Below are 22,764 nucleotides of genomic sequence, written 5' to 3' on the forward strand. Positions count from 1 at the left end.
GTGCAGTCACTAGAGAACGGACATGAACACCAGAAAAGGTTACCGTTTGGGATTTCTTTCATATGTGTGAAATTGGCTAATGGGTTACATGAGTACAGAAACAAAAATGGACATCATGCAAACTGTGCTTATTTAAAAACCTCTGCCAAAAAAGCCTTAAGACAAACCAAACATTTATTTATCAAAATAATTTGCAGAAATAACAAAAAACCAACAAGAACCAGGAGCTACACAGTTCTTTGCGACATGTTCTTTCCCTTCCCAATAAAATCATATTCAACACTATAAAAAAAAAGTGTTTTAGGACTTCCACAGGAAGATTTTACACAACTTGGCCAGTTTTTAACCACTGAACACTGAAGGTAGCTGAAAACGTGAAACGCTCGTCTTCTCAATTCTTTATCATAGGCTAACAAAGCTACAAACATGAACCTATCCAATGTTACACCTTAGAACACATTAAAATTCACTGAAAGAACCGAGAGATTTGAAAAATGGCCATAAGGAGTTATCGTGAAGGATCAGTACGTATAATGACTGAAATCGGGTCTCTTACAGCTGTCACACATTTGTCCTGTACGATTACAGGCCATCTGCACATTTAAAAGACACATTCTGCATTGGAACCTGATGATTCTTCTAGGACCTTGAAGACACCCATTTTTTCCTTTTTAACTGTTTCAGAAGTTTTCATTTGATCTAGAATTAAAAAAAAAACACAACAGTGATAGGTGAATTGTCCGCAACCTTTCTTTACAAGTACAGTAATGCAGAGTGAAAAGTTCAACGCACTCTTCTTTCATCTGGATTTGAAAAACAAGTTTATGGACATCATTCTGCTACTTCATAAACAGTCAGCAACTAAAGTTTGTGCTTGAAAATATTTTTCAGTTGTATGCTTTAAGAAAAAAAACCCCTGCCTATGTCTAAATACAGTGGGAAATGGGCTGTTCTTAAAATCTTTCTCAAACAGTCATATCTTCCACAGAACAAAACAGAATGCAAGAAACTATTTAGTGAGGTTCCCGTGAGAAGCTATATCCTTTCCTAAAATGCAATGGTCTATGCTTTCCTGATGCTTGCAATCACAGGTATTCACTGGAAGTGCAACGTAATTTTAAGAAGTACTGTCAGACTGTACTTTGAATTATGATTCTCCAAAGGATTTGCTGAAATAATTTTTTTTCTGAGGATGATTTATGTTTTGACCAATTAGAGCAACCTGCAGGAAAAGTTGCTTCGCAGAGCATCTGGTTTTCCTTCACACTATGCTCAGGGCACGCGATGCATGAATGAAGTTCTCAAATACTTCTGTTTGTTTAAATCATCTTCAGCAGATCTTATTGGCAACGGCAGCAAAGGGCTAAAAGCATGTCTTCACATATACAATAGAGTCATAAGGAAGTGAAGCTACAACAGTTTTCTACATAGAAAGTTCATTAAGAAAAAACAAAAACAGGACTTTACTGTCTAACATAGAAGATAGATGAGAATTCTGACTTACCAATAAGGTCGCTTCTATCCAAGAGTAACTCAAGATCTTTATCGCTGATTACTTTTTCTTTAGATCCTTTAACCTCTCTGTTGAGGAAGAAACCATCTTTGTTAATATAAAAAAAACACATATATATAGCACAGAACTCAGTGCTCAACATAGCAGAATCCCTAGGACATTCTTTTCACTCTTAACATCAACATAACGCTTCATAAGACAAGAGAGCCATTGACAGCTGCTCGCAAGCTGCAACTTATAAAATTATGGTAAAAAAAAAAAGTTAAAGTCTGCATACCTCTCATAGTCTCTGGATTTCAGCAATTCTATTAATTCCTGAGGGTCCAGGCAGCTTTTTGATTGTGCTAAACCAGATTTGCCACCTTTAAACTGATCTGTAGAAAGGAAAAATTTTAAGCAGAGACTTTAAGTAGAGACAGAAACAATAAATTCTTTGCATTGTTATACCCATACTGGATGCATAAATGAAATACATCTCTTGCACAAAGCTGACAGTATGTCTAATTGTTTCAGCCCTCAGGCAAAACACACCTTAAGCTAATAGGCTAACCAGTCAAAAAAATGAATGGTGCGTGCGAAGTTTACATGCAGGCCTTCCACCTTCTACCTACAGTATGCAGAAGGACTGACTGAAACACCAATTCAACATGCACACACGCACACACAGAGCAGAAAAGCCGTTAGTTCTACTTACAGTAAAAAGATTGCAAATAAAGTTAGATGGTGGATGCTGAAGTTTGTTCCCTTTGTAATGTAAGCTGGTTGAAACAAAGTAAGCAGCATTAACCACTACAAGACAGGAAATATATGAAAGATACGTGGTTTCATTGTAGAAAATCCCTCAGTTACAGGGATAGACAGACAACAAAATAATACACCAGACACAGGCTGAATTCCTGAAGAGATTAAGCTTACACCTATATGTCTGGATGTCAGTAAAAATATCCAGAAAATATACAAGATTGTTACCTAACTAAATCTAAGCATGGATGAAGCCAAATTCTGTCTATACACTGCAAGAAAACATTCAGCCCCTACTGTCCTGTGCTAAGCCTCCTCGGTTTTTATTAATACATGTACCCATTTAATTAGCAAGTCCTCATCATACCCTTTCATTACCCTGATGTCCTTTCCCGTCTCAGTTTCAGAACTCCTCCCTACACATTTCCCCCATCTCTCTCTCCATTCTCCTGTCTGTTTCTCTATGAAGTGCAAATCAGATACAAGGTGCCAGTAAGGTCTGGGCTATTGGATTCTCTTCCCCATTAACATCTCCTTCTGTGATACAAAAGATCCAGGTCAGGTCATGCATTGTTAGCAATACACTCTCTCCCTTTTACTCATTTGGAGTTTTCATAGTTTCACGAACTACATGGCTTTGAATTAGCACTGTAGAGATCTTGGGCTGTAATAGTAACAGAAAAACAAGACAGACTCGTATTTACATCATGTGCATGATAAGAGTTTATGCACATTATATTAGTCTGACATCGACTAATTTAATTCAAAGTTGTGCTGTTTCTCATACGATTTCCAACAGAAGAAAGCAGAAAAAAAAAGACAGAATGTGCAATGTGGTGCTGAGCTCAACCAAAAGCACAGCTTTGCAAGATACTACAATTCTTAAGGTTCTGCATTTGTATTGTACAGACCCTACAATAGACACTACCTGAAGGCCTGACTAAAAGGCATGTCTGCTTTATGATACCCCTTCCTCATCCACTCATCAACTTTTCTGATACTTTAATATATCACCTTTATATTTATAGAACATGCCCAAAGGCTTCTGCCAGGGATACCCCAACTTAAGCTACAAGATTTAGATAGGCTTCACTAATAATTAGCGAGATAAATATTCAACTTACTGCAAAACTGAAGACATGACCCTTGCCAGTCAGCTTCTTTCCTGTACATTGCCTAGTCCTACCTCCCACTGCTAATTCAATATATGGCAGTCATCTAAATGTGTTTTGTGGGCTGGCCTTGCCACTTGGGACCCATCTTCAGGCTAGATAACAATCAAATAATTATAACACATTTTTTCTTACCTAAATTTATCCTGAGCTCTTCTAGAAAATGACAGAGGGCAGCTCTGGCAATAACCCCAAGCCAGCAACAACAAAGGGACTAAAGCTAGGACTATGGAACTATCAAATGAAGATTAGCCAGTGTCATCGAAACCCAAAGGCAATCTACAGCTTAGGCATGACAAGCAGTGTGCTGTGCAGTAGACAGTTACAGATGTGGTTTTTCAGGCCCTTTACGCCTTCTCAAAAGTGTGTTTTGTTCATTGTTTTTTGTCCTTAATATACCATGAGAAATTCTTAAATGCAACAGTTTAATATATGGCCAATTATTGTCAGAAGTTGCAAGAATTATATAATTTTTTCAAATGAGCTTTGCATTTGGAAAATGCTATACTGAGCTGGCATCCAAATATGGCACACAGAAAAAGCTTCTGAAAGGTTAGTATAGCTCCTAGAAAATAGAAATTTCCTCCAAAAGAGAAGATTCGTCTCAATCATTTTCTGAAGACATTTGAGCACAAACAGCTAGAGGAGGATATCACAAGAATTACCACTGTTCTGCACACAATAAATAAAAAATTCAAAAAAGAAATAAAGGACTGCTGTTCCATTCAGCACTGGCTAATTTCTCCAAAAAGAGGACTTATTCTACTGTCATTACAACAGACTATTCTTAAATCTAGGATGACAGATGCAGACAGCAGCTACCATCATTTTACAGCTTTAAGATTTGCAATTTCAACAAAGTTCATCAGGAATTTCCACATTTCTATAGATTCTGCTCATTTTACCAGTTTTAACTGAAGGCTTCCTATTCAAGCAAGTTTGCTAGCATAGCTGAAAAAGCTACTGATAATCTTCACACAATGAAAGGTGGGCATACTGCTTCAAATGAAGAACACCGTTATAAGCTGAACTGCAAGCAATATGATAAATTTTATCTACTTTTCCATCTATAATCTGGATCATTTAATACAACAATCAACACATGTCATTTATCACCAGCCTAGATGTTTTCTATCTTGGAAGTCCAAAACACTTGGGTTGAACAAACTACCATCTTGCCAACAAGCTGAGAATAAGCCCAAGACTTGTACTCCCTTATCTGTTTTCACTTCTAGTTATTCCAGGCAGGCTCACTGTCCCATCTCCCCTATTTTTTCCTTACCTATCAGTTGTAAGACAGTAACCTCAGAAACAGCAGAAGCAGAAGTGCCTTCCCTTCACTTGTTATCTACAATGCATCTAAGAACGTTCTAGAGAACAATACTATATGGCCACTTACTGGAAAGATATTCACACTCCAGAAAAAATACTGTTGAGTTTCAAAACACAGCAGAGATCTGTTGAGGTTTAAGAAACACAAGATCACATGAAGGCAGAAGAGAAAGATACTAACTTTTGTGGATGATCAGCTTCTCTAGCTTCCTTTTGGCAGCAGCTCTCTCCACAATCTTCTGGTCAATTGTATTTGCTGTCACGAGGCGATAAACAACCACTGGTTTTGTCTGGCCAATTCTGTGACACCTGTCTTGGGCCTGCAAGTCTGACTGGGGATTCTGAGTAGACAAGGAAGCAAAATTAGATTGACTGCCTCTGACCCATACCATGCCCTTTCCAACAGATGGACACTGTATCCAAAGTTTAGTTGAGTTTGTTGCTACATTCAAGCAAACAATAAACTGAAAGACAAGAGCATCTACAAAAGTAGCAAAAATAAATAAATAAATAAATAAATAAGCCTTACTTTTGGTATAACCGAGAGACAAACATGCTGGTTTTGCAAAACAGCTCTAACATTATGCTCAGTAAGCTAAGAAATTTTCAAATTAGGCTGTATATTTAATATATAACATGTTTGCATAGACAGATTATGTTGTCATCATGTAAAAACACTTCATTAAAGTAACAGAAGTGGTCTACACCATAACAGCATACTAAACGTTTGCCAAAAGCTGCAGTAAAGAAAGCATTTTATGACACATTGTGAGGTAAACAGTCTGTTGACATACCCAGTCACTATCGTATATGATAACTGTATCTGCTGCAGTTAAGTTAATGCCCAGGCCTCCAGCTCTTGTACTCACTAAAAACAGGAATACTTCAGGGTCATTATTAAATTGATGCATCTGGAAGAAAATTCAGCTATTAAAAACAGCAGGTGGATCAAACACAACATAGCCAATATTTTACTTTAAGATCAAACTATGTCTGGAATTTAAAAAGATAAACGAAGAGTGTAACATATAGTGTCATATATAAATAAAATAAAGCCTTTATAGAAACCACATCAAGGGCAGGACACGACCAAGAAGTAATGCAATTATTTTCTTACCTGCTGATTCTATTAAGTGAGCTACCCAACACAGAACAGGTATGACTATAGTGACATAGTCCCAGTCATGTTTATCTCCACATAATCTACCATTCAGGGATACCTTATTCCCCAAGACAAGCATAGTTCAAGCTGGTAGAGCCTAAAAATATTTTCACTTCCCAACAGAAGCAGAAATCTAAAATTCTGATGCCATCTTGACTGTTACTTTCAGCTCCTATGTTTACCTCCTCCTCTTTTCAAAACTAAGAATAACTTTCTTGCCTCTTATTTGGCATCTAGGCTGCTATCATGTAAAGATTATCCTAAGTGTCAGCACAGCTCCTGTCAGGTCTTACAGCAGCAGTGAAATCTGTTCTCTCACTCTGCACCCACAACACACCGTGGTAGGCACTGAGACCAGGAATGGAGAGGAAAAGAAACAAACTGGATGCTCTTGAAAGCTTGATACATTTATCCTTTGCACCCATGGTTTTCTTAAGTCACATGCACAAAATCATAGGGGTTGGAAGAGAACTCCGGAAATCAACTATTTCAGCCCAACCCCCCCCCTCCACTAAAGAAGGTTCCCTAGCATAGGTTTGCAGGAAAATATGATGGTGGGTCTTGAGTATCTCCAGAGAATGAGACTGCACAACCCCCCTGAACAGCCTGCTCCAGTGCTATGTCACCCTCACTCATTTGTGTTCATGCAGCTAAAAACACTGTGGGAAACTAATCAAGCCAAGATGTTTGCCTGTTCAGCTGAAGAATCAACCTACAGTCAGGTTTCCTTCTACACTGAGACTCCTCTTAGCTTCTCAATCACTTTGCAGAACGCAGAAGCTGACCTCCAAGTAACTCAAAAGAGAGCAGTGCTTTCTTCCTTTAAAGGCATCCTATGCTAGATACATGTTACTAAATGCAGTAACATGCTAACTCACCTCCTTATTCCCAGAGATTATTCATCCTTAGCTGAGCTATACATAACCTACTGGCAGTTTTCACTCGAGAGGAAGAAGGTTCTACTTACTTAAGCAGTAGCAAGAATGTTAGATGCCTTTTGCTCATTAAAGACTAAATGCTGGTTCAAGTCTTATTCCAACATCACAGTAAAAGGCAGAATTCAGTATCAAATTTAAGAGGCATGTACAGGTACTTACATTTTCTTCTCTGTCTGAGTAGGACATAGACCCGTCCAATCGGCTAAACTTAAAGCCTCTCAAATAGCAGTAATCCATCAAAATGTCCAGCATCATAGTCATTTGTGAGAACATCAAGACCTACATAATGAGGAAGATTCCTTAGTAACATTTTTGGTCATGAGGAGACAACTACATTAAAAAAAAAAAGAATAGGTTTTACCTTATGCCCTCTCTTTTTCAATTCTGGAAGCATTCGATCCAAGAGAAGAAACTTGCCTGAGTTTTTCACTAGATCTTCATCAACCTTAAAAAAAGGCAGAAGAGGTGGTTGCGTATTAGAAGAAAGGACATCAAGATTTTCATCACACAGAAACAGCAGGAAAAGCTGATTGGAATTTTTTAACCGAAACAAGCTTGCACATCTTTTTAAGTAAAAACTGTAACACTGGAAGCAACACTAATTTTTGCAAAGTTGGATAACTTGAATCATGATCAAATTAAATCAAACCCCAGAATTTCATACGCCCAAATCATTTTGAGAAAAATAAATTGGCTTCCATCCCACTTCCAGAAGGGGAAACCTTCACAATTTTTACACTTTTCACATGGAAAAGCACTGCTGTTTCTTTGCCAGCTTCTATCATTGGTAATCAATGCGCAAGGCTTCCACCTGGTGGAGACAAGGAAGCACTAGCTGAACAAGTTGCAGGTACTACGTCCTGCAAGTAAGCATAAAGCTGCCTGCATTTTTTTTATTTCATTTAATTCTTACAGGTTAGCATTAGGTTGTCTGCTTTTATGCATTTGCATTGATAGACTTCAACAGTCTTTTCCCCACAGTGCAGCCAAATCTGTTATCACACATTAAGCAGGAAACATGACCATACATGGGCACAAACCTACAGTGAGAGTATGCAAGCAACTTCAGGTTGATCGAGTTTCTTTCAACTCAAATTACTTAATACTTTCCTGTATTATCAATTGCTTTGTCTAGATTAAACTACCAAATGGCCTCTATTTACCTTTAAATTTTTTCCCTTTTGAGAGGCAGATAGAATGCTGTATCCTGAGCAGACAATCCAGTTGTAACTGTCAGTCTTAGAACACCTCACTCTTAAAAAACTACCACCACACCTTTTGTAACACATACAGCTTCTATCATGTTCATCAGCAAAAGCATTTTTCTGAAAATAAGCCTTTTCAAGGAGAGCTTAAGGAGATCCTAAAACAGCTCAACTAAACGGAAGGCAATATCATCTCAGTTCAGTAACCTGGCTTCCGAAAGACAAACACCTCCATAATGTAGAATAAATACTACAGGAGACTAAAACGGGACAGAGACTGAGTTACTCTGCAACTACAGCTGCATGAAGTGGCAAATGATTACTCACTCACACTGTTGAAATTCAGTGGAGAGGCATACGTAAATACACTGAAAAGGTTTTTCTTCACTACTGGCTGTTCATAATCCATTGCTTCTAGGTGCCTAGAATATTTTCCTTCATAATCTGTTTAAAATACGTACCTTGAATTGTTGTGTAGCAGGGTCCAACGGGTATTCTATAAGATAGGGGTGATTACAGCATTTCCTCAGTAACATCATAATATTCTGTAGCTTAAGGTTCACTTCTGAATCCATGGGCATGCTCACTTCTACCACTGGCCTTGAAAAGATGTCATCTTATTAGTACAGAAAATGCCACTATGTTTTATAGATATTGCAAACAAACAAACAAACAAACAAACAGAATATCAAGCAATGGGTTTACATGTTGCATCAAACTTCCTCTAAATCTCAGAGTTAGATCTATCACAGTTAATAAAGGCATTATCAGACAAATCTTTTAGCGCAGCACTTGGCACTGAAAACATGAGTTTCGTCATTACTGGCTTAAAATATTAAAGGGTGGTAAGTAGGAATCAGAAATGGGAAAAGAACAACTTGTGCAAGTCATCCAGCAGAACAGGAAATAGAAACAAGCCACTTTTTGGAACATGTGTTTAGATCTCCTGCATGACAAAAGAAACTATTCCAATATCATCTCTCAGCCTATCCCATTTCAGCCCCACGTACACATTGCAGGATTCTACCACAAATGCAGCTATTTAGCTCTTCCACACCTATGAGCTATAACTAACATAAGGGATCCAAGTGTGACAAAACTAACAAAAGCATATATTTAAGTATCAGTTCCTCCAGCATACACTGGACTAAAATCTAGCAAAAATAGACACGATTCAATGCCCAAACTTAAGCTCAATCCTAGCTTTCCTTGCACTCAAAGGACTTGAACTAATTTCAAGCTACCTGATAGCTGTCAAGACCGGAGTTTGACAAGGTCCATCTCAAATCCTGGCCCTTGATTCTCATCATAATCACCAGTAAGTTTCATGACAATATATCTCACCATAACAGTAAGAACCATGCTAGCCATCTGAGTTTCAGGTCTCAGCTTAAACCTATTCATTTCTGAAAAATCAAACAAGGAAACCACTTCCCCCTTTACTCCTGTCTAAGCCTTTGCTCCCGATATTACTGAGAAATTCTGCAAAAACACAGGAATTAATTGTAATTAGCACACCAAGACTATTCCATGTCCTGTCTTTGAGCCAATGAAAGCTACAAACAAAACTGAACGTTGTAGTCAAAAGGTTCGCTGTAACTTTGCAAAGCTTGCAAAATCTAGAAGAAAAAATGTATAAGCAAAGCTCTGGAGGCAAATTAAGAGGGAGATACTCAGTATAATAAAAATATATATTCTTTTATGGCATGCACCTCTCTTTTACTACTTCCTCTTGTGTTCTGTTGATCAACTTTTCCAAGTCATCAGGTGAACCATTGTGTTCTTCACAATAATCAACCAGTTTTCGACTACGGCGTTTCGGTCGGCCTGTTGGACTCAGTTCAACTACTTCTTCCTGTAGGAAATAACATCGTCAACAGCAGCAGATAGGCCCCTGAATTCTAAACTGAGCTCATCCAAGAATTCCCAATCCTGAAAAGAGGTCTCAGCAATATGACCCCATCAATTTGCACTTAAGATTCAGGGCTGTAAATTTTACTGAGTAGAAAGAGAGGCCCAAATTTAAATTGTAGGTTTTGACAGCTTGTGCTTGAGTTTTTAAAAGCTGCATTTATACTTCACTGACTTGACAGCAGAAACTATTAGTTCAAGGAAAACTGCCTTTTTTTCTGCTAAGCTACAAGTAACAAAGAACATACACTAATACTAGCAGTTCTGAGGCCATTCACATTAACAGTAACAAAAGAATCAGACTCAAAACTGGCAAAAAAAAAAAAAAAAAAAGGTTTTTAGTTACACTAGTAATGAATCAATGCCAGTGTGGTTTTGCTTACCAACTATAAACAGCTAAGCATATTCCTAACACCCAAATTGATAGATACCTCGTTATTTCCAAGCAGATTCCGAATGGTGCGATTTACAATGGCAGTGTAGAATGTTTCTTGCTTCTTTGCTAGGGGTGCATACACCACAACTTCTCGTTTAGGAGGAACCTCAAGAGCAACATCAGATTTCAGTCTTCTCAGTAGGAAAGGTGTCAGAATCTGAAATGTTGAAAGGTTATGCTATTATCAGAGCTCTCGGCAGGGCTGGTTAAACAAACAAACACACACATCTACCAATAAAATGTTATTTTCACAGCTTAAACTAAGGGACTTTATCTGTAGAGCTTCATATTTCATTCTTTTAATAGTGGCAGCTACTCCAAAACTTCTACACACATACTGGTCATACATGTGTTCAAAAAAATCCACATCTATAGACTTTTTAAAAATTGTGAAGTCTTTAATAATGGTACAGTAGTAACTACAATAGGGGCCTTTCAAATAATTAACAATTAATGAAAGTAATCTTATTATGAAATAACTAATTTTCTTTATTTCTTAAGTAAAATAATTCCAGCTAGGCATAAACTTTAAATTGCAATAAATAAAGTTGTCATCAACAGTTATATCCTCCCACCATCAGCTTGCAAGGGGAAAATAACAGTTTTGTCAAGCACTTTTCTTCCTCTTAAAAGGAAAGAGTTTGACTGTTAGTTTAGTTTTGCCTTTGAAGACAGGCAACTCATAAAACTAATTCGTCAAAAGGTTTTCTGTTCAACGCCTTGGAGTTGCATCAATTGCCTCAAAGTTGCCTTTCCACAAGATCAATATGTTTAGGCACCAATCAAATCTTTAGGCAAAGCAAAGCAAGTAACTGCAATTAAGTTTAATTAAATTCAGTTCAGTTCCAAAAACTAAAATGAAGCATTATCAACAATACATTGTTCCTTTCAGCAGTTATAAATGCTGTAAATATAGGAGAAAAATCTAGGAAAGTCCACTGGTGCCACTGTAAGAATCTCACACCCGTAAGTTGTCTCTAATAACAAGATTTTGGCAAACATTTAAAATATAGCATAAAAAACCAATATAAAGAATAAAAGTGAAAACCTGATGCAGCATATGCAAGATGTTTTGCTCCTTTTCTTTAGCAATAATATCTTCGGCAGTTTCTGTAATACTGGTGATATCAAACCACGATTCAAAGCTATAAAAACAAGCCAAAAAAAAAAAATGAATAACTTTCTTCGTAGCTATTACTCTTCTTCATTGTGTAACTTTGCTGTTTTTCCTCCTATTTGATGATTTAAGAAAAACAAGGCACTAGTATCTATCACAGAGGATGAACAGGTATGTTTCTGAAACACACCTGTCAGTTTGGATGCTTAAGTTTTTAAAACTGATAAATAAAAATAGTTGCCTAAGTTACAATATTCACCATGTTGTTATTCTCAATATAGTCCATAGTATTTTCCAAGTTCAGTCAAATTCAAGACTGTTTTGACAATGAGCCTGACCTCCCCATGCTGCTCCAGAAAAGCATCAGTCTCCCATGGGTCTCATGTCTGCCTGTCTCACACAGCTGACTCCAACAGCTCACACAATCTCAAGCAGTACCAAAACATTATGATTAGACAGCCATTTCCCTGCCTCCCCAGTGCTCGTGTTTTAGATCAGAATTGAGTTTCTACTATCAACAGGAACTGACAATTACTTCTTTCTTTTCCAAAACTGCAAGTGTGAAGGCAATATACATTTCAAAGCCTGTACCGTCAGATAATTATATCAAATTACAACCACAGCATCAAAGAGCTCGTCAAACGTTGATGCAAGTTAAGTTAATAATTAAAGAGTCAGACTAATGCCCAAACTGAACAAAGGGAAGAAGTTTTTTACTACCAAATTGCAACCTACCTTTTCAAATCATCAAAAACATCTGGCAACAGGAAGTTAAGCAATGACCAAAGCTCTGCCAAGTTGTTTTGCAAGGGGGTACCAGTCAACAGCAGTTTGTTGTCTGCATTAAACCGTTTCAGTTCTCTGATAAGACGACAGTTCATATTTTTAATCCTATGACCTTCATCTACTATCAGATACTTCCAGAAGCAGCTCTACAAAAGTAAAAAGGACATTTCAGTAAATCTTAGCTTATTCCATCCAAACGTGCCAATGAGCAGCATTTGGTGTCGTTTCCCATTTTGCCAGTCTTGAACAGCAGAAGCCAAAAAATTAGTGCTTCACAGCGACTGCACATAGGAAGCTTTGGAGATTACAGTGAAATTACTAAGAGCTCTCATCGCCAAAATAACCACTCCAATATTAAAATCACAATGTTTCCACATTAAGTACAACTTTTCTCCAAGTCTCTACTCTCCATCATCCATGCAGAGGTAATAAAAGAAAGCTGCAATATATAAGCTGCAGTTGTAAATGCTGTAATTATCTGTGTACTTCATGTTTTTGATAGCATTCTATCTGAAGTACTTCTTAAGCAGAAAAAAACCCATAGTCACCGATGAAACAGATGATGGCAGAACTGAATGCCAACATAGCTGCTCCCATAACACTCACTAAACAGGCAGCATGCAGGGTTGTTTTTTTTTTTGTTCTGTTAAATGTATATTCAAAAGCACTGCCATTACTAATGAGACATTCCACCCATCATCAGATTTTTGTAAGAAAATAAGTACCTGCAAGGCATTTCTGTCCCGCATTGCAATTTCAAAGGAAGTAATGACCACAGGATGGATTTTCAGTGATCCTTGTCGCCCATGAATTTTACGAACCAGTTTACGACGTTCCTGCTGAGCTCCATGATACAGCATTAGCGGAATCTGAAGAAATAAAGACTTTGAAATCAGGTGAATTAAGCTCCTTTAAAGCTGTAAGCCCAAACAGAGTTAGTAGAGATAATCAACTTCCTTATAAGGTTGCTGTAAATACATAGCAAGCCACAGCAGTTTGTAGTAACCATGTAAACAACCACAATTAAACTGATGTTCTGTATAAAGTTTCATGGCTAAGAATTACAGTAAGGATTCTGAAATTTGCTCTTTTAGATCCAAGTAAAATAATAATAATAATAATAATATTAAAAAATGGAAGAAAAACCTTTATTTCTCTTACCTCTGGAGTAAATCGCTTGAATTCAGACATCCAATTTGGAAGAGTAGACAAAGGACCACATACTAAAAAGGGACCAGGGACTCCTCGCTCCACCATGAGTGCTATTGTTGCAATACACTGGATTGTCTTTCCCAACCCCATCTCATCAGCTAAAATGCCATTGATACCATTTTCCCAAAGCATCTGCAAACACAAAGGAAGACATATCAGCATAGAATAACCATCAAGTCTTAGGAACAATAGACATTTGTAGGAATGTAGCACCAGTGGAAATTCTCTACTAAGCACATCAGATGATTAAAATTTCTCCATGATAAGAATAAATACAAGCATCCTGTAAACCTATATATTAAAGTCTGGCATTTATGTGCTTCGAGTCTATTAACTGTCTGACTAGGAGGCAAAAAAAAAACCAACAAACAAAACAACTCCACATCAAAAACAGTTTTATCTTTTTAAGTAGCTTCTACAGGAACACTTTCAGCATAGTAGAGTACCTGACCAATGCAGCCAGCTGTTTTTGCAGAACTTATGTGCAAGCACTGCCTATTTTGAAAACTGAAAGAGCAACCTCTCACAACAGAATAGTCAGAAAGACACAGAAGTGCCCATTAGCTGTTCTATCTATTATTCATGAAGAAAATTGTAAGTGAGGGTCCAACAATGGAAGCTGTTTATTCCTCCAGACAAGTTAGTCTAGTGGCAATCACTTGTGAGATGAGTCAAAGCCTATTAGAACAGGATACACGTGCTTGTTGGAAGAATTAAAGAAAAGAAAACCCAGGAGAAATACAAAATCAGCAGCAGAAAGTTAGTTCTATCTTTATCTCAAAATGAAAAAGCAAAGTTATCCTCATTTGGCTTGCAAGGAAAAACTGGGAGAACATAAATATATGGGCATTTTTTTTAATTGCACGTTTCTCCCGCTCTTGATTTCAAATATTAAAGACAAAACATTTTTAAAACACTACGTTAATACTACTAGTTAAGTGTTCAAAATGCAGAGAGAATTGAAAACTGTCACCTGTGACAGGCCTGCAAGGCAGTTGAGTCTAAAGACCTATGGGTTACTCATGTTCTTGACAGAGGAAAACCAGCAAGATCGCTCCTCAAGTTAAGTATGAATAGACTTTCATAAAGTACTTCAAAGGAGAGGCCGAAAAAGCAGTTGAGTTGAACAAGAAAACAGATGGAGAACACCAAAAAACAAAGCCTAATTTTTACAGACCCAAATATCCTTCCCACCCTTTAAATTCCTATCTGCAGAACTAACAACTGTTAATAGCACCAGATTCTCGTATCATCAAAAAAACAAGGAGCTTTCCTTCCTCATCTTCCCTGAATCAACTATAATCAGACTTCTCATTTCTCTTTCCCTCTGTTTCAATCCCCAGTCAGCAACAAATGCACTTTTGTAAACAGTTGCTCCATACCCTTAGCCATTCCATGCCTTCCACTTGGTACCACCTCATTACACCTCCAGTAAAAATCTTTGGCTGCTGAAAAGGCACTGGTTGTCCATTAAATTTCCGCACTGGATCGAGGAACTGCTTGGCACTGTGTCGTACAGCTTGACACAATCTATCTTTAATGACACTATTTGAGTCCCCATTTTTCTGCAGGTCTTCTGGACACAGGTTGCCAGCAGAGCTTTCATCCTATAGAGAGTTCAAGGAACACGTGACAAGTGGAATGCGTTAATAAAGCCCAGCTAAGACATATTTCTACCAGGTGCTAAAACTTTGGTAAATCTACACCAATCTGTTAGTGTACTGAAGCAAGACAGCCACTGACATAAAGATTTATTCTGAGTAACTGCCAACTGAAGAGTAGAATTTATATTAAGGATTGAAGTCACCATAAAAGCAGATGTATCCATGCAAAATTTCAATGCCTTATAGGCAGTATTCTTTACTCCTTTGGAGCAGTGATAGCTCAGGACTTCAACAGCTAGCAGAGGTTTATTTACATGAAAAGTTTAGAAAGACCTCCCTCCCACCTTTTGGGCTCTAAATGTTTAAACTGCAGTAACATCTGCCAACATACCTGATTTTCCACTTTACTCTTTTTTGCCACTGATAAGATTTCCTGGAAAAGAACAAAAAATCTTACACTTACGTGCTTTTGAATCTGAAAGGCTACAACAATTTGTATTCCTAAAGATCAATTTGTATTCCTAAATTTGTATTCGTAAAGATTCAAGAACCTGGACATACTTTCAACAAATTTCCACACATCACAATTGATCGCATCACTGACTCTAAACAAGGCCACGCACCAGCAAACACACTTCAATTACAAGAGGTAACAAGTCCATTTACAGATATGGCCTACCTCTTTGGACATAATTTCTGAAATGTTGTACGTTCCGTCATCTCTCCCTCTCTTCTTTTTTGTAGCTATAACATAAGATTTGAGTTTATACAACACAGTACATGTTGAAGGAACTAAAAATACTGGTACTGACAAAAGAAAGTCTAATATGTTACCCGATTTCTCTTCTTTTCCATCAGCTGGATTTTGACCCTAGAAAATAAACATAGGAAGAGCTTCATAAATCTATCTCAACACAAATGAAAAATGTCATGTGACTGACATATGTCATCAGACTCAAACCATTATGTTTGAAACCTTTTTGAAGTACATTTACTATCAGAAAAATAGCAAAAGCAGTTAAGCACCAGTCTTTTTCATCCTTGCTTTTGTATGCCAGCACTTAGGCTCTCGGTTGACTAAGTTAGGTAATCATTGTTTAACAAAATACCAGCCTTCAAGACAAATCCATAACATTCCCTTTAATAAAAATTAGTCAAAAAAGTCTCCTTAGTAAGACAGAGTACTATGTGACTTTTTTAAGCACAGTTTTAAACAGTTTTACCATGGCTAAAAAACATGGTACAATAGAATCATGGAATCGCAAGGGTTGGTAAAGACCTCTAAGATCGTGTAGTCCAACCGTCTACCTGTTATCAGTATTTTCCACTAAACCATGCCCCTCAGTACATCTAAACGTCTCTTGCACACCTCCAGAGATAGCGATTCCATCAGTGGGCAGCCCATTCCAGTGCCTGACCACTCTCTCAGAGAAGAACTGTTTCCCAACGTCCAACCTGAATCTCCCCTGCTGCAACTTGAGGCCATGCCCTCTTGTCCTATCGCTAGTGATGCAGGAGGAGAAGCCAACCCATAGGCCTCAGCCCAGTGCTCCAGCCTGTCCAGGTCCCTCTGTAGGGCCTTCCTTCTCCCAAGCAGATTGACACTTCCTGTCAATTTGGTGTCATCTGCAAACTTACTGAAGGTGCATTCAATGCCCTCATCCAGGTCATCAATAAAGATACTGAACAGGACAGGCCCCAGTAAAATTATTTATTAAATCTTATGTCTTCAAAAGTTTCTATAAATAGACATATCTTCAAGTTAAATACTGGGCAAGTCTAACTTCTTTACCTTAAGTAAAAGATCAAAATTGATACGGCATTTTGACAGCCTTTAATTACAGAAAAGTTACATAAAATAGTTAGCTAATCTTACCTTGGCAGATTTTAACATCATCTCCCTCTTTTTTTCTAACTTCTCTTTCCTTTTCTGTTCCTAAAAAGACAAAGATACTTCTATAAAATAACACCTACAAGAGAACTATCCATTATAGAAATAACAGATACAAATTACATTGGTAATCCAGATTTCTGTGTACTCAATAGAGTTGTTTTTGCAGTCTCACCACAAGCTTCTATTCTGACAGCGACAGTGTTTAAAAAATCATGAAATAAAACTTACGTGAGAAAGTGCAACTGCTCTGCATTGTCTGCCAGTCACTACTCTAAACACTTTCAAATACAGCAATTTAGAAAGACTCCAAACAAAGATATTCCCAATTGCAAACTCCTTCAAGAGATTGCATTTACTACATTAAGTATTCGATGTATGCAGCTCCCCTTCAACTTTTACATGTTACCACTTGTATTCACTGGGGAACAGAAAGCAATGTAAGTACCCTACAATGCCTTTAAGGAAGAATTGCTTTCATATCTTGATGAATCTAAGAATTTTTTTTAACATTATCTACTATTTTTACTTGCTGAAAGCAAAAGGACCCTGGGAAAAAAAATATAGAACCTTGGTAATTATGAGATGAAGTAATGAAAGATTTAATATTGAAAAAGGCACTCTATCAGTGCAGTAAACATGAATTCAAGCAGACAGGAGAAGCTAGAGAATTATTTTAGGAAGGAGCTTTCAACGGCTTGCCAGTGCCGCTTTTCTGAGCAAGTCATTAACCTGCATCTTCTCCTGAGATTCCTCCTTTCTCTAAAGCTCAAACTCTAACAGATTTGTACATACTGGGATGGTTAATAAAGATGAGACAAATCCAGGTGTGAACTTAGCAGTCTATAGATTAAGAAAACAAAAATATCGAATTATTTTATGGAAGTTTGATTGGTAGCAGCTTGGTCTCAGATCGCTGTAATTTATACATTTGTCCTACATTAGCATCCTGAAAACAAGCCTCATCCTCAGCCATCAGTAAACAACACAAATAGGCCACACAATTCCTACTTGTCAATTCTTTGCATTTTTTTTTTATCCTCCTTCCAGGTTTTCTAGCTTTCTTAAAACTTTGTTTCTTGTTTGAAATACTGATTTCCTCTTCCTGCTCATCAGGCTAACAGAAGAAATTTAAAGACATCAGTGCTACCCTTTATGCTGTGATTATATCTCACCACAGTCCGATTTATCTCTATATTTTAAGGACAAACTCAGAATATAATGTAAAACACCACCTCATCCTTGGGCAGTACCTTCGGTAGATTTATACAATATTATCACAAGTCTAACAGTATTTTCACTTTAGTTCAAAATGCTAGATGGCAAGAAAACCAAACAGATGGCAGCTCATCTTAAGAATCCCAATTGTAGACAAGAATACACCTACCTCCAGTTGCTGCTGCTCCATTTTAGTTAGCAAGAACTTGGAATAAATGTTGCTTTTTTCAAGCAGGTGTTGAAGCCTCTTATAGCGCATTTCACTTGACTCCCTGTCCCAAGCACTTCGAGCCTGGCCAACAAAGAGACATCACATATTTATACACGCTTTGAACGTAACGCTTTTAAGATAATGAAGGATTCTCTTACAGGTTAATTACACTTGTAACATACATACACAAGCATTCTCTTTCAGTCATTATACATCCACAATTTGTGGGTGTGTCAATCCACATCTCTCTCTCTGTCTACAAAGTGCTCAGAGATTAATGTAATTGAGGGTTGGATTCGCTCGCATGTGTAAGCAGAGCCCTGAATATATCTGCTTCCAGTGCAGTAGGACAAAACATTCAAGGGCTCAAAGGAGTCTAATTTCCAATTTACAGATTTAGAGTAAAAAGGTCATTTAAGTTTATTTACAGCTCACAAAACCTGGGAGAAAAAAATAACTTCGCAAAATTCAGCAAACTGTTTCCCAAACCATATGCACAAAGGTACATCTTTCCATTATCAGCAAGCTAATGCCTAAACCATTAATGCTTAGTTTAGAGAGGCCAAGTGAATTCCCAGTATGACAGCAGTAACTTATTTTGCTTTGCTTTTAAAATTCATGTGCTTGAACTGCTGTTACCTGTTGAATTTATTCCATACTGCAATTAGAAGCCTGCAAGACATCTTTAAAACCGAGGTCATGACCTCCTCCCAAAAGTAAAAAAGCATTCACCCCAAACTGCTTGTTAGATTGAGATGTCAAATACATGAAAATGTCTAAATTAGCATCTCCAAGAGAAACCAAAGGAAAGGCAAGCAGCAGAGCTTCGGGAGATCCTTATCTATGCCACAGCCTTCAGAAGGAACAGTGGGGGAAGGGCACACTAGGACACAAAAACAAGGGAGATTTCTGGAGCTAAATGGACTAACAAGTAGTCTGTTTACAGATACTTGCTGACTGATGGGGTAAACTGCAAGACAAAAACGCTGTCTGCTAGAAATGCACTTCAAATCACTAAGTAGCTATCACTCTGCTCTTAACAGGAGAAAGATCCATTTCCACACGTCATTTGGAGGTTAGGTGTCTTTCCTGCGATTCTCCATATAGTTTTTATTTGCTTCTGCTCTCCTTCAGATGAAGTACCCCAGCCCAGGAGGACCGACCCTTCATGTCAATGTCAAGAGATGACAGAAGTGAAACTGAGCTATTTCGTTCAGTGAATTGCTAACACTCATTTTGCTGGAGTTGAATAGTTTATTCCCACTAATTACTTCCTCTGACGGGTTTTTCCCCTGACCAACTTCAAGGGAAAAACAGAAAACCCGAAGACGACAAACAACAACAAACTCTTATGATTTCTCCAGAGTGGGCATCACTTTGTCCTTTGATTCAATCCCAAGCAGCAACAAGGCGGGGTTTTATACCCACTTGGATATAAAATCCACTAGGCCAAATGCTTGATGCTCGCTTTTCATCACGCTGCATTCTCGCATACTTTCACCGTGGTATTTTGCTGTCAGCCCACAGAAAGAACAAGTGACTCCTTTGCTGCGCTGCACAAGTCACCCGGCAAGGGGCCCACAGAAGTGACAGGCAAAGAAACCCCCCAAAACCCAGGAGCTGAAGAACATCAGCTGCCCCCCAAGATGCACGTGCGCCAGGGATTAACAACAGGAGCAACATCCTCTGGTCCAGCGTGCCCCGAACACCCTTAATACCAGCATTTGAAAACACACTGAGCAAGGGGAAAAGGAAACGCAGTTATGCCACGCGGGGTGCGGATGTGAAGCTCTTCAGGACGTGTTCCCCGAAGGCAAGAGCCGAGCGGAGCGCTCAGCCCAGTGCCAGTACGCTCCCGGCAGCAGCACGAACCGCTCCGGGCCCCGCAGCCGCCCAGCCCCCCCTCACCTTCTCCATCATCTGCCGCTCCTTCTCCAGCCCCGCCGCCTCTAGCTGCTCCTCCTCGGCCAGCATGGCCGGCGTGATCACCACCTCCTGCTCCCCCATCTCGGCTCCCGGCGGCTCTGCAACGACCACACGCGCGGTTACCCCCGGGGGCCCGGCCCTCCGCTCGCTCCCGCCCGCGGCCCGACGCTCACCGCCGCCGCTCGCCACGTTCTGGGCCGGCATGGCGGCGCGCGGCACCGCGGCGCGGCACACGGCCGCCTCGCGCCTACCGCCTTCCCACGCGCAGCCAACGCCGAGCTCCCGCGCGGGTCGCCCGCCGCCACGCGCCACCCGCCTCGCGAGACCGAAAACCGCGCGCTGCACGAGTCTCGCGAGAGAAGGCGTCTATCTCGCGAGACGGCTCAGCCCACCCGTGGCGGGCTCGAACGGAAGCCGTTTTGGGTCCTGTCAGGTGATGCCCGTTTCCCCTCCCCCTTTCGGGGACCTTGCGGTCCATGGGCTTCGCGTTCCCGTTTCCCGCTGTCCCAAGAGGTGCGGCCCTGGCACCCGGGATTGTGCATCTGCACCTGCGTGGCGTGGGTACCGCCATCAGTGCAAGGGTATGAAGTGCTTCTGTGCCACGAGAGGGCAGAGGAACGCTTAAAAGTGGAAAGAGAGCTGGAATCACTCAAGTGAAGGAAAACCGCCTTTCCCAAAACATTGCCTGCGTTAAAGTAAATATTTCTAGCGCTGAGAACACAAACACTTCAGCGTGACCCCAGTAACACCAGTTTATATCATCCCCTCAGGTCCACACGAATAGCCACACTGGTAATTGCTCCCACCTGCCTGCCCAGTGGGTCACTGCTTTCAACCGCACATCATGGGGACAGGGGATCCTGGCTCTGACCAGAGATGTGGCAAGGGAGAGCGGGGGGAGAAACGGCAGGACAACCGAGCCTGGTCACAGCTGAGGTGGATGGCATTCCTCTCATTCCCAAAGCCCCAGAAGCTGGTTCTGGAAGTTGTAACGCAGCTCCTGGAAAAGCGATTCTGTTTTGCAACACTTGTTTTGGAGGCTGGCACGGAGCGGTGCTGCAGTTAGCAGGGAAGAATGTTACTAACACCCAGTAAAGTTATTTTATTGACAACGCGGTAACAAAATGCAGCCTTCAGAAACTTCTTAACACCAATGTAGCATGAAGAGGCAGGCACTCCGACCGGGAACCACCGGATGCACGGCGGATAGCTCCACCTATCGTTCATGCCTTGCTTTCAGACTGCAGCTATACGCGCATTCTGAAGCGGTCCAGGTGCAACAATCGTATTGTTTCCCATAAGCTCTTTGCATACTTCTCCACCCCTCTGCGCTTGTGCGTTAGGTGTCCTGAGTCTCTCTTGCTGGTCCCAAGGACCCCTTTCAATAGTCTTCCTTAGCTGCCCTTTGGTAACCTCTCCCCTCAAGCACGTGCATCGCCCAGTTGGCAGGGATGAACTTGTTTTTGTCTTACTTCTGCCTCGTAGCTCTTGACCACAACGTTCTTGTATCTTAATGACATGTCTGGATGTCCCACCTGCAGCAGAAGCAGCACTATCAGAGGTTGCCTTATATAGCTTACTGGTTTTGGCTTTGCGGTTACAATTCTTTTTCACTTTCAGTCAGTCTCAAGACGTCAAAATAAATAACCAAAGAAAACCTATTTTTTTAAGGTATCTTTAACTCTGTGAGTCTCTAAGCAGTTTCCAAAGTGCTTAGAAGTGACCTAGATGTCAGCACCTGTTCCAGGCAGAAAGCAAAGGTGAAGGTGTCACTAAGCTTCAGAAGCACTTGAGAAAATGAAACTGCAATGATTTTGGTTGGGATATATATGCTAATAACTCTGCTTCTTTAAAAACAATAACAATAATAATTAAGACCTGTCCTGTCAGCACATCTTGAATCAGACAATCTTGTCTCAGCCATTTCCTGCTTTGCCCAGCACCATGCCTGCAAAGCTGTCTGGGGCAGGGGGATGTGCTGCTGCATGGTGAGGTCATGGCTATTCCTTTTTACAGGGAGAGATTGCATTATCCTGTTAAATCCTCACCCTCCCTCCCACCACTGCCACATCTGCATCCATCCCTAGCCCAGGAATCTGAGCCGCGGGATGCAGCAGAGTGCTCTCTTAGCTTCTAGAAGAGTATTTTCCTTTGTATGCAAGATGTTTCTATGTTCAACTAGTCATTACATAGGGCTGGAATACTGTTTTCCCTGTTGGTCAGCAGAAATAAATGACAAAATGGTAGTTAATCAGCATTCTCTTTGGTGACATTCCGATATCCTATAACCACAAAACTTTATGCAGTGCAGGACTCTTCATAAAGTATATCTTTCAAAAACCTATCGCAGGCAAATGGTACAAGATCAGTCAGTTGGGACTGGAGCCTG

The 22,764-nt window shown here is 39.7% G+C and overlaps 1 protein-coding gene across 3 annotated transcripts; it reads right to left on the reverse strand.

The window, feature by feature from the left end:
- Positions 1–156: 156 nt before the first annotated feature.
- HELLS (helicase, lymphoid-specific) lies at positions 157–20,689 on the reverse strand. 3 transcript variants are annotated; one of them, XM_015288523.4, is made up of 22 exons: positions 20,627–20,689; positions 20,358–20,473; positions 18,408–18,530; positions 17,006–17,065; positions 15,964–16,000; positions 15,809–15,873; positions 15,521–15,562; positions 14,908–15,132; positions 13,475–13,657; positions 13,039–13,182; positions 12,263–12,459; positions 11,459–11,555; positions 10,406–10,567; positions 9,776–9,918; positions 8,525–8,663; positions 7,220–7,303; positions 7,018–7,137; positions 5,553–5,669; positions 4,940–5,099; positions 1,791–1,887; positions 1,505–1,581; positions 157–699 (listed from the first exon to the last, which is right to left on the reverse strand). In XM_015288523.4, exons 2-22 carry the CDS (start codon positions 20,454–20,456, stop codon positions 602–604), a joined length of 2,469 nt encoding a protein of 822 aa, XP_015144009.1. In that variant the 5' UTR covers positions 20,457–20,473; positions 20,627–20,689; the 3' UTR covers positions 157–601. The 3 variants fall into 3 exon arrangements, with proteins under 3 accessions (XP_015144009.1, XP_421626.3, XP_040558725.1); XM_421626.8 differs by having other exon boundaries at positions 20,549–20,689; XM_040702791.2 differs by lacking the exons at positions 157–699; positions 1,505–1,581 and adding an exon at positions 2,208–2,271 and having other exon boundaries at positions 1,860–1,887; positions 20,549–20,689.
- Positions 20,690–22,764: the final 2,075 nt, after the last annotated feature.

Source organism: Gallus gallus, chromosome 6 (assembly GCF_016699485.2).
Source record: "Gallus gallus isolate bGalGal1 chromosome 6, bGalGal1.mat.broiler.GRCg7b, whole genome shotgun sequence".
NCBI lineage: Eukaryota > Metazoa > Chordata > Aves > Galliformes > Phasianidae > Gallus > Gallus gallus.

What these genes read in the sequence shown, in the direction of transcription:
- HELLS (XM_421626.8), bottom strand. Translation starts at nt 20,579, where the DNA reads ATGCCGGCCCAGAACGTGGCGAGCGGCGGCG. An exon ending in CAGAAATTATGTCCAAAGAG is followed by an intron (nt 15,563 to 15,808) that starts GTAGGCCATATC and finishes GTTCTTTTCCAG; the next exon opens with GAAATCTTATCAGTGGCAAA. An exon ending in GAAGCTGATCATCCACAAAA is followed by an intron (nt 1,888 to 4,939) that starts GTTAGTATCTTT and finishes TCCTTTCTACAG; the next exon opens with ATCAGTTTAAAGGTGGCAAA.